Source organism: Perna viridis, chromosome 6, assembly GCF_037379345.1.
Source record: "Perna viridis isolate PV_CMFRI_1.1 ecotype Kerala chromosome 6, ASM3737934v1, whole genome shotgun sequence".
Taxonomy (NCBI): domain Eukaryota; kingdom Metazoa; phylum Mollusca; class Bivalvia; order Mytilida; family Mytilidae; genus Perna; species Perna viridis.
Window position 1 is genome coordinate 29152589 of NC_142450.1, and position 12456 is coordinate 29165044.

At 31.7% G+C, this 12456-nt stretch overlaps 1 protein-coding gene and 2 long non-coding RNA genes across 3 annotated transcripts; 1 reads left to right on the plus strand and 2 right to left on the minus strand.

The window, feature by feature from the left end:
* Positions 1–237: 237 nt before the first annotated feature.
* On the plus strand, positions 238–2904 carry LOC148614441 (uncharacterized). Its single transcript, XM_088586179.1, has 3 exons — positions 238–375; positions 817–915; positions 2776–2904. The coding sequence occupies exons 1-3, from the start codon at positions 330–332 to the stop codon at positions 2883–2885; spliced, it is 255 nt and encodes an 84-aa protein (XP_088442305.1). The 5' UTR covers positions 238–329; the 3' UTR covers positions 2886–2904.
* A 919-nt stretch (positions 2905–3823) lies between these two features.
* LOC148614442 (uncharacterized) lies at positions 3824–6153 on the minus strand. Its single transcript, XR_015923193.1, has 3 exons — positions 5991–6153; positions 4401–4459; positions 3824–4172 (listed from the first exon to the last, which is right to left on the minus strand). It is a non-coding gene; the product is annotated as an uncharacterized LOC148614442 (long non-coding RNA).
* Positions 6154–7822: 1669 nt separating this feature from the next.
* On the minus strand, positions 7823–12406 carry LOC148614443 (uncharacterized). Its single transcript, XR_015923652.1, has 5 exons — positions 12338–12406; positions 12106–12196; positions 10889–10963; positions 8599–10512; positions 7823–8315 (listed from the first exon to the last, which is right to left on the minus strand). It is a non-coding gene; the product is annotated as an uncharacterized LOC148614443 (long non-coding RNA).
* Between the last annotated feature and the right edge of the window lie 50 nt (positions 12407–12456).

Here is a 12456-nt window from a genome sequence, read left to right on the forward strand (position 1 = left end):
AATACGTACTTGTGTATATTGCCTGTATTGGTCAAATTAAGGAAATATTTACTTTTTATTAACAATGTAAATTTCCATAAACAACAGACTGAGCAATTTGCAAGTCGAATGCTGACAGTACTTGTGTACATACATGCATGTTTGTAGATATCTATAAACCATACTATGCAGACAAAACAAAATAACTGTTTTTGAATTTCCTATGTATCATAAACATTTTCACTTGAACAGCAAACATGAATGACCTAAGCCTTATCTTTCCCTAGTTGTAATATTAATTTGGAACATTATCAGTTCGTGTACTAACTGTATAACCTCATATAGCAGACATGAATCGACACATTGGATATATGATTGTATTTCTTTGTTTGACAGGTAAGAGTGATGCCGACATAATATTTCCTTATTCATTAGGACAACCCAGAGATAAATACCTTTGATTCCATAGCACATGCTCATTTTGATGTTGTATCTTTGTAATTCCTTCGTCGATGGTAATATAATTATCTGTTTATATACATAAGTATCCTTATACGTGTTTACTTAATATCAATTGAACTGGTTTTATATGAAGTAATCCATAAATGATCTCGATAAGCTTAAGACCCAAAATTTAAAGTATACTTCTACTATCTGTTTGTATCAAATATATATGACATTGTTTTGCAGGCTCGTGTTACAAATGTATGGTTTCAGTGACAAAAATAAGAAATAAAGGAATACAAATTCGGATGGAAGACTGAAGACTGAAAACCAATTAGTTATAATAAGTCAAAGATATAATTAACTCAGATTCCTCCATTTCAACTTTTTCAGGTATATGCATGGGCTGTGAGTCAAACAAAGATTGCATCTTCTCATGTGCAAATAACTATCATCAACTCTGTGTTAATAAAGAGTGTCAATGCCCAGACCGTAAGCATATGATATGAGAAAAGTAAACAGTGAAAACCAACTTGAGAGAGTTTACTATTTTACGAAACATTTTAATATAATTAATGTAGATCACAACATTAGATGTGTCTGCTGGGTGTGGTTACAAATATATTTAAATGAAAGAGCCCCGTGCAGGTCCGGGTGTTAAAAGAATAGGCCTGCAGCAGCGCTAAGCTTGTCGTAAAAGGCGACTAAATAGTGCTCAGAACCTTAGCCAGGGGCTAGGCCGCTCTGCCCACAGAACAACTGGTATGTGTGCCCCGGGTGGTGGAATGGGGTACCTCTGGCGTGTTACATGCTGGGGTTGTCAGGCTATAATACGGAAAACCTGACCGCAAACCATAGTGGTGCACCGTGTTGGGAAAGTTGCTACGTTCATCGCACGTTACAGAACGTTGCTTTGGTATTTTCCCGAAGTAGGAACTATTGGGCTCCGCCACAGGATGCTAAATTGCCCGACCCTGCCCACCTCTCCCTATTTCCAGTGGCAATCAAAAATTGTCGAACCCATTGTCCTTGTGTCCCATCCCTTTTTCATTTCCTCATCATTTCATATTCATTTTATCATCAATTTTATGTTCATCGTCTGGATATAGCTGAAATATTGCTGCTCGGACGTTAAACCCCAACAAACAAACAAACAAGCAAACAAACTGATTTTCAGAAAAAAAACTGTCACCTGTAAGAAACCTGTTTGCAAATGATCTAAAACAGTGTATAAAAAACTAAACCATGAAATATTACTGCTTAATCATTGATTACATGTACCGTTACTTTCATGATATACAACAGTTCCTCACTCACACGTAGAAAAAAAATTGGAAGGTCCTATTTGTCGCTATATTTGCGAGGGTTCGGGAATTATTGAAATACTCGCAAAATTTAATGTTTTACAGTTATCTCTTCGTAGGCCGTATCTTGGGGGGATCATTTTCCTATCCCGTAATATGACACCCGCGGAAATTACCCGTTAAACGGTACTTAAAGTTAAAATTAATTTAAGCATCGCCAGACAATAAGAGATTCATAAACATCTGATACAAAATCCTATTATGTAAGTTAAAACTTTCTGTGGTCCATATTTTCAAAATCGATTTTTTAGGAAAGGAAAAATTAGTTGCTTTAGTGACTACAATATTGAAGTCATCAATACAGAAGTTTTATGGTCGTCATCATGAACTTGTGTATCATTACGGTGTATCCATCTGCACCATGAAAACTGATTTATTCAACGTTTTATAGTTTTCCCTTCCTCTTTTGTCTACCCCGGACGAGACTTTTTATGAGAAACTCGGCGAGTGTTTCTGGAAAAGCAAAGGACGCTTAACCTACCGGTGCACCTGGGCCATGCTCCCAGTTTTTAGTTGGGTCCGAGTTGCTCATTTACTTTTGTTGCTTTGTATGTTTAATTTGTCTATTTTGTGTTCTTTATTGTGTGTTTGTCATCCATGTCTGGTCGCTATCCTTGGATTACATTCCCCTATATCCGTTAGAATCTTGGTTCCCTTGATTACTCTTAGTTTCATTTTACTGCGTGAAAGTACTCGATTATTTCGTTTAAACATTTTTACACAGAAGTACAACTACATGTGTTTAGTTGTAAACCAAGAAACAATCAAACAAAGACTGACTCCCTCTAGATAGATCTGTTATGAAATTTCTGGTTGTGACCAATTAAGTTTCAAATTCATCACGAACTCTTGATTGCGTTTGCTTTTAACGTATTATATTTCCATTATTTATCTCTGCTCCAATTTCAGTATACAAAGAAAATAAACTAAGAAATTGCAGGATGCATTTACTAGCAACTAATTAATTTGTATTCCTTCTGTTTTCTAGATACATGTGCTAAAACTGCAGATTGTCCAACTGGTAATAAGTCTGGATGTCCACCAGGCCAGGCAAAATGCGCCAGTGGAAAATGTACGTGTGTTGACATTAACCAATAAATCAATTTTAGTATTTGCACTTTCGTTATTTTTTCTGTACTAAGGTAATGGTTCCTGTTGCTTCCAAGATTACTGGTTAAATATTCTTACAAAGCAAAAATTAAAAGGAGGAAAGGCAGAAAGTCTTTGGAATATTTAATCAGTTAAGATTTACTATATTTTTAAAATTGCAAACTCTGTTTGAAATCGTTAGAAATTGCTGAAATAGACAATGATATTATTTCAGAATGGTGTGCAGTAGTTCAGCGGTCAAGTATTTTTTCGGTACTTTCTTCTGGTGCTCAGTTTAAATTACAATCATTCAAACCCTAAAACTCACTGTCAACATTTCCATTTTCCAATTAAAAATATGTACGTCACTTTCATGTATGAGTATTTCATTCAAGAGATGCACTGAAAGTTCATTTGTGTCTATTTACTCAAATGAAGGTCATTAAACAACTAAGTTATCGAAAGTGAAAAGGAACATTCTTTAAAAATTACTTTGCCGTTTATATCTCACACGGTGATGATTTATTGTCTTACCCGTTGCTTTACTATGCTTCAAACTAAAGTATTTTTGACAGAATTACTCAGTAGTGTTGTTTGCGTTTTATGTGCAAAGAGTCGCACACTTCTAACGCTGCCAGGGAAATTTCGTATATACATGTATTTATTTATGATCGTTGACATCGAGTGCTATTGAAAGAAAAGTCTACATCTAATTATTACTTTAAAGACGATGCTGCAGAAAACTATATATCGATTGGCATTTCCACTTATACCAAACTTTGTAATGCTTCGTGTGGAATACAATTCTAAATTCCTGTGATAATCATATCGTTTGCAACTAGGTCTACTTATGTACTGTCAATATTTCATTATAACAAAAAAAAATAAGTTTCACTTCGAATCTTTGCTGAAGGAATTAATACACATCTTTCAGTAGTTTTGCGGTTCTTGATGCTTAGTCGCTTGCCGTTTATGGACAAAAAGAGGAAAATACGTAATTTGGGTAATTCCAGAACATTTTAGCATATGGAATAAAATTCCGACAGAACGTGGTTAAAAAGGGAATTTCTGCTAGCTAGCTGACACGTGCTGTATCCATGGGGCCGAATCGATATTTATTGCATATTATGAAAACCAAAAGGACAAATTTTATAATATTTTTTTTCAAATGCATTGTTAATATATAATTACATACACCTTTGTAACAAGTGATTGATTGTCTATAACAATGATGAAAATTCCATTGCTACCGTATTGTTCTTTAACTGACGATGAGCTGCCCATTATGGTGTCGTCCTAGAACATACAATTCAACTTGATATCATTATTGCCATAAATAACAATTTGTTTTTGACTATTTACTAATTTCAAACGGAAAACTGTTTACGATTAGTGTATCTAAACATAATTTGTTAAATGCTGAACATCACAGTTTTTACCAATCAATATTAAGACAGTTAAAAAAAGAAATACTTTATTACATAGATAAGCAATAAAAGGAAAAAATGACATGCTTTTACTTACGTCTCTTCAACTGGCTTAACAGAATTGAGTGTACACAGTGTCATACACATCATTATGATCTGTAAAGTTACATAAGTAAATGTGGTTGTCTTCTTAAATTATGTTTAGTCTTCTATTTTACATTTGGAAAAAATATTCATATGTAATCACCATCGTTTGCATTTATTAGCACTCATGATGTATCGAGTGATCTATTTCATGATCAACAGTGCTTCCTCGCAAGGATAAAAGAAAGATTTGTATGAATTGGATAAAAAAAGGAATACGAACCTATTCCATCTGTTTACTTAACTGCAGGATCAGTAAGCCTATTTTTTTTTTTTGTTTTGTTTTGTTTTTGTTTTTTGTTTGTTTTGTTTTTGTTTTTGTTTGTTCGTTTGTTTTATATTGTTTTTGCTTTACACTTGTTTGTGATTTCCTCGAAATCGCGTAAAATATCAGAAAGCAATATTGCGTTAAAAATATAGATGTGTTAATGTTCTTTTGGTTCGGAATTACAGATAGCATCAATAATTGAATCAAGATATATGACGTTAGACAATTTAAAAAACACTTCACAGTCATTTAGCAAATATTTTCAGACAGTGTTTTTCTTTTGTTTTAGTGAATAAACAAGCAGAGCACCATAAACATTCTAAGCCTAAGTCTAAATAAAACGATTTACAGACAGGCAGAACTCGATACCCACATGCATAGCATCAACAGCACACCTAATGCACACTCAGAAAGCGGACGAGGATATAATTAAGAAGTGTTTTATAGAATTCTTTTAGGTTCCTGTTATTTCCGTTTTTGTTATTTTTACTTGGTTGACTTCATCCTCGTATAATTTTCCTGTTCTTTTTCCAGAACGGACCAAAAACATAAAAGCTTTGCGGAAAAAGCATTAACATATTTATCAAAACAATACAATAAATTAGGATTTTAGATCCAATTTGTCCAATACATTATTGTGTCTACAAATTACAACAAGTGAAGTCCATATTACCGATTGTCAAGCATAGTTAGACTTCTATTTATGTATTTTTTTGGAATCTTTCTATTTATTTATGTTTTGACATTTTTCTACTTATGCATTTTGTGGCATCTATAAGATTATTAAAAACTTATCAAAATGATGCAAATAATAATACAAAAGACCCATTCAAAAGGACCCCAATTTTCTGTGTTGGGTAATCTGACAAAAGAAATAAAACATTAGAAATCTTATGCGCCCGATATTATTTTTTACTAATGACCAACACCTCTCCATAAAAAATTAAATAAAACTAGGAAAAGAAATAATAATTAAAAAAGCGTAAAAAAAACAAGAACAAAACAAAATCAAAAGCGACAAACAACATATACAAATAAATATTATTAAAGATTAAACAAATTATTATGTTCTTGTATACAATGCAGTTGTAATGTACGACAAAGAGGAAAAGCTGTGGAATAATTTGTCACTGATTTATTTACTATTGAATATGAAATATCATTTCAAGAAAAAATAAATCAAAATCAAAAATCACATAATCGCATAACCTTTAGATGGAAACAAATCGATAAAATGTTTCAGATATGCAATATACCAACAGTACATGTACTTACGCAGAATTTTCTCCCATATTAAAGTTCCCCACAAGTAAGTGAAAGCTAAGCAGTTAACTTTGTATTCCCCTATGTGTAAAACAAAACCGCCGGTGGTTTAATAAAACATTTTTGTTCACCTTATCGATAAGTGACATTGCGCAGAATATTTAAATGACAACAAGCTATGTACCATATGCTCGAATTTGTGTTATATAATGGACTGTGAAAAAAATGTATTAAAGTTGTAAATTTTATGAGACTAAATAATAATAACAGAATAATTTATGGTATTATTATTTGTAATCCTAAGCAATAAATTGAAATGCTTTAAAGATGACGTATAAAATTAATGTTACAAGCATCTAAAATTAGAAGTAAAAATTTGATTGGTTAATTGATTGATTGAAATACGTTTCTCTATTTTTCTATGCATGAATGACTTTACTATGCTGTCGATGAGTTGATTCGGACTGCTGACAATAGAACATACTGTCGCATTTACATGACTAAAATATGTTTAAACAAATACTTCTTGAGACTACAGAAAAGCTATTATTATGGTGTCACCGTAAAGACACATTAAAACAATTATTACTGATAAAGCGAAAAGTAAGTAGCGGTAATCCAAAATACACCGTATATTATCTTAGTTTTTTCAAACGTTTCGCAACTGTGAGTTTCATATTTAAAGAATCATTATATTTATTAAGGTTATATTAATTTAGCAATAAAATACACGTATAGTTGAAGTGAGGGATGGAGCTTGTTTTACTAAAGCATTTTGTATAGCATGTTTATTTTATAGCATTTTTTATAATTCCCTCCGTAACTGGCCGTGTAGACTAGGGTGCTGGACTAAGTTAAGGCGGTGTTGCCATCGATGTTGCAGTGGGACAAATTCAAAAATTTGACAGCTCTAACATCGCTGGGATTTGTCATACCACATTTGCTTTCGTTAACCTTCTTGGATGCATTATGATCAGAGATCCTAAGACGTAACTGAACACACACACACACACACACGCACGCACGCATTCACGCACACACACACACACACACACACACACACACACACACACACACACATTTATGTATAAATACGACGAAATGGATACAAAAATGTTCAAGAAACATGCTATATGATATTCGTTTTAATTCATATGTATTGCAATCATAACATGAACACACCGCAATTTATATGTCGCCATTCTAGTCAAGGAAGTACTTTGTTGAAATCATCTGAAATAAAACGTCACTCTAGAACGAACTATACTGTACAAGTGGTTTGACAAAGAAAACAAGTATAAAGGTGGTATTTGCTTTTTTTTTCTATGTAAAGGTAATTGTATCGGAAGATTTAAAGGTTCGTATATCAAAGTATTAACTATTCTTTAAAATTTAAGTGGTAGTCCTTAAAAGTATCAGTGATGATGTGAATAACGCATGCCAAAATAAATAAAAGAAATCACCAAATTTTCCTTTGTCTATTAATTATTCAGAAACAGTTACAATTCACGAAACTTTTCATGTTTTCTCCTACTGTTTGTGAAATTTAAAGTAAATTCATACCAAGAGAGCAAACAGATGTTGGGCCAACGTTGGCATTATGTTGGCATCCTCGTTGGGCCGACGATGGCAAATGATGTTGGCCAAATGACATTGTGCTCATCGGGCCAACGTCAACCCCAACGGTTGGCGCGACGTTGGCCCAACGTCTATCAACCAACATGCATGACACATCGCCAACAACTGGCCAACATCTTTTTCCCATATTCCATCAACTTGCCAACGAATAAACACCCAAAGTGACATAACCTAGAAGATATTTCAATAAATGAAAAGTCAATAACTTAAAACAAGGACATTCTGTTTTCTATCTTTTATTATCATTTGTGAAAATTTTAATCAACAAAAACTCTGTTGAAATTTATATATTTTAAAATGCACATGATTGAGGGCAGCCATTCAACAGATTCGAATTTGGTTAGACAATATGAATATTGAATCATTTTTGTCATACTTTTTTGCAATAGGAATAATTAAAAAAAAGTTGCAATAAATGAAAAATATATATAATTAAAAAAACAACAGGTTCTTCATAAATGTACAAAGTATCATGTAGCAACTAAATGATGTACAATTTATCCGTCCAAATTCCTAGAATTCACAATGGTTGATTTGTAAATCGAATCAATGTGTTTCCCTCACTTTCTGATTCTTTTCTTTTCAACACTTTTCTTTCGCCCACCCTTTCGAGCAGCTGCATATAAAAACCAGTTCTTAACAATCTTATCGGTGGCAATGTCTGATGCAGTAACTGTCAATCTGTTCTGCGTACAGCTCCTATAATGTAGAACATTGTTTGTTTCACACTTGTTTTTTTACGTTCTTAATATTTGCCAAACGGTTCGTGGTTTTATTTTTATATTAAATAATCACATTTTGATCTAAACACACACACACACACAAACACTTTAAATTAAAGACTTAATTTGTCTCTTTTGATTTCTGTTGATGATTAATCCAGTAATTTTAGGAGAAGTGTTCGACACGTATAATAATTATGTTGAAAGATTGATGTTGTAACAAGCGCCAATATTTCGACTTTTCAAAGTATGCCACTTACATCGTTAACAGGCACCAAGATTTCGACCTTTCAAAGTCAGTCACTCATCTTGTTAACAAGCACCAAGATTTTGACCTTTCATAGTCAGTCACACATCTTGTTAACAAGCACCAAGATTTCGACCTTTCAAAGCCAGTCACTCATCCTGTTAACAAGCACCAAGATTTGACCATTTAAATCAGGCACTCTTCTCGTTGAAAAGCACTTTCAAGTTCGCTTACCACACGAGAGTTTGACCATTTATTGTCAGTCACTCAGCCACTAAGTTAGTCTCTTTATATCATACTATAAATGTAAGATTTGTTTTATGCAAAAATAGGTTAAATAATTTTTATTTTGCAAAGGTCATAAGTACAAAATGTTTAATTACTACAGCAGGCCAATCTACAAAGTGCTAGAATATTTTACATTTATTATTATATAATACTAACCTAATGACACACGTCCGAAATAATTTAATCGGAAGAGACATGATTATTTGACCTTTTGATTTGTGACTGCCTTCTGCTTTATACACAAAATACCAATTTATATGCATTTTCCAAATTGCAGTAGGAGTAATACTTATTTTGATGAGTGACTTTTTACCAGCAACATGAGAACTAAATACATAGAAAGATTAAGATCCTTTGGTAAAAATCATAGTATTTTCTGTTCCGGTTTCAAAATAACATATTGCCGCGAATCCATAGACTCTATAGACTTCATAGATAAAGGAGTTTAATAACAGTTCACAGTTGGCAACGCATACAATATTTGTTTCATAGAAACCGTTATGCACATTTGAAGATTAAACCATATCGCAAGAAATGAAATATTCTGATACAAAAATAAAGATGAATAGGTATAGATTTATGACTGTTATATTTTATGTGTTTAAAAATTAGACGTCAAATTACACCAGTTAAAAGTAAATATGTAGGGAAAAAAACTTTACTAATAATTGAAAAAAGGATACTGACAGCAATTTTAATGTAGCCACATTCACGGTTATGTGTCATTTTGGGACTACAGGGATTTAAAGTTATTTTGCCTTACGGAATACCGGATAGAAGTGTATACTTGTCTGATGGGAACATATACTAAAATAAAATAAAACAAATGGCATATTTTAATACACAACCCACGTTATGAAATATAACATCGTATGTGATTCATTGCAAAGTATATATCATTGTGGGAATAAATGTCATGTGCATGTTAACAAACCATTTAAACAAAATCTCATCGATCTAACCAAATATTATAGGATGCCATCATTTGAAAAAGTGATAAAGTTCTAAATTTAATTTATTTATCAAATGCCCTGAAGCGGAAGGGTTTTAAAATCGATATGTTTCACAGAACTAACAGCTGTTTATAACGAATAGTAGTATAATTATAAAAGTTAAAAGGAAGTTCATCAGTTTAGATCGTTTTATTGGTCTACCATATAACATTTATCTGCCTGTAAATACAGTGTATTGTCTCGTTAAGGCATCATATCTGAATTAAAACAAATGGGAAACAAGGCTGACATCTATGTAAATTTGGTCAATATGGTGATAATTTTAGTGCATCTTGCGACGGATTTATGATAAAGGTCAAAATTGTTGTGTTTTTAATTAACACAAATAAGCTGATTTGACGATTTTTTAAATTCTAATTCTGTGCTTACCAAACACAATTTTGCAAACAGTTTTGTTCTAAAATTATTAATTATAAAAATGATACAAGCAAACACATACTGAATAACTAATACGAACAAAATGTGTATCATGTCAATGCGTTACAGTTAATGAACGGCTTCATAATATAGTAAGGAGGATTTAAAAACAAATATTATAGACTTAAAGGTTCACTTGGCAGGAATGTTATGACAAGTAAAATTTAATTCGATCACAGATGAAGTAACATATCACAGCTGATAGTTATCTGAAATTAAAACAAAACGCATCTGTTAGAAAAAGTAATCAAGGGAACCAAGGTTATAGCGGTAATCAAAAGAATGTAATCCAGGGACAAAAACCAGACATGGAAAACAGACATACACAATAAAGAATATAAAGTAACTAAAAGTGTAAAATTACATTAAGTGTTGTGTATGATGTGGTCGGGTCTTCATTTCATAATAATTGATTTATTCACCGGTTTTGTTCATTTATTTGTTTTTAACGGCTTTTAAACTAAATTACAATCAGAATAAATATAACATTCAATAAATCTCTTTTTTTATGGAAATATGCAACACTGCAAAAGTGTTGATAAACATATACTAAAGTGTGTATGTTAAAATAAAATTAATACTTACATTTGTTAATGGTACACTTTACTAACTAGAACCAACTGCGTTGTCTGTACACATCGACAAACAACACATGAGAATCTGAAAAAAATCATTTTATTTACTAGTGTCTTACGAAAAGGGATAATTCAGTGACTCATTCTAAAAACAGCAAGTCTCAGTTTTAATGTTATGGTCAAGATATTGTCTTTGATTGCTACGACAATGAATTTAATAAGCTTCGTAAAACTATGTTCAACTTGGCGAAATCAGAGTTAAATGTTAGTGCTTCCCATTGCAGTTTTTTCTCGTACTAGAAGAAAAATGTAAATGACACAATTGCTGTGTTTTAATTCCCCTAGATTATTTAAGCATCAAGTTCAAAAAACAAATGTTCAATCTTCCGTTCCATAATACAACTCTGGATGTTTCACTGGTGAACTAGTACTTAATCATTTTGAAATTTAACTGTAATTTTATAATTCTGAAGTTTTTGTTTTAATAACTTAAAATTCCCTCATTAAAATACTAAAACGAAAAAGAAAAAATGTTTAAATTGGTTGACTTTACAAAGGACTTGAATCCAACAGATGATGTTTTTAAAACAAAAAGCGAAAATAGCAATTAAAAAGAACTATTAAAGGACAATTAAAAACACAGCATACATCAAAATGCATTATAATGCGAGATTGTTGTGATAACGTTAGAAGGAGGATTCTTTTATCTTTTATCTTATAAAAGTCAACTATACGATCAACCGGAACAGAAGACATTTGAGAACCAAATAAATACCAAAGCATATGTTCATCTAACACTTAGAATATTAAAAAAATATATCAAAATGATAAAATAAAATAATTTACAAACTAAAAGAACAAGACAACAAACAACAACAAACAGAGAAAACATCAAAACAGTATGCCACTAATATTTGAGTTATTTTGCTGATAAATGCAAACGTACAACTGTACTGAATATGGATAAGAAATCAAATTCATATTCTGTAACTAATACAATATAATGACTTGAATAAAAGAATCAAATTGGTAAATTTATATCAAATTTAAAAAAAAAATCACTATTTAAAGGTATATTGTTGAGCCATACAATTATTCCGGATACAACATAATATATTCCCTCATTAAATGTATATAACTTCTGGAAATCAAACATCTTCCAGTAAAACATTATTGTTCTTTACAAGATGAAAATCCTCTAATTTAAATAATAAATTTTGTACTTACGCACAACATCAATACGAATGGAAGAAGAATGAGGCCAAGAAAAATACAACAAATCCATTCAAAACAACCCCAGTCATCTGTATTCGGCAATCTACAAGACAAAAGGACGAAATCTTAAAGCAATGCATATAGGTGAAAAGCATTAAAATGAATAACAAAATAAAAATGAAAAATATAACTTTGGTATACAAAACTTATCATAACGTATTGATAAATATATTATAAATCTCACGTCATCAGTTCTCCCATTTTCGACCCTGTTACTCACGAGCTCACAACTACAACAAAATAATTAACACTCACAATTTGTCAGGTATATAAGGTTTTTATTAAGATTTTAAAAATATGTGT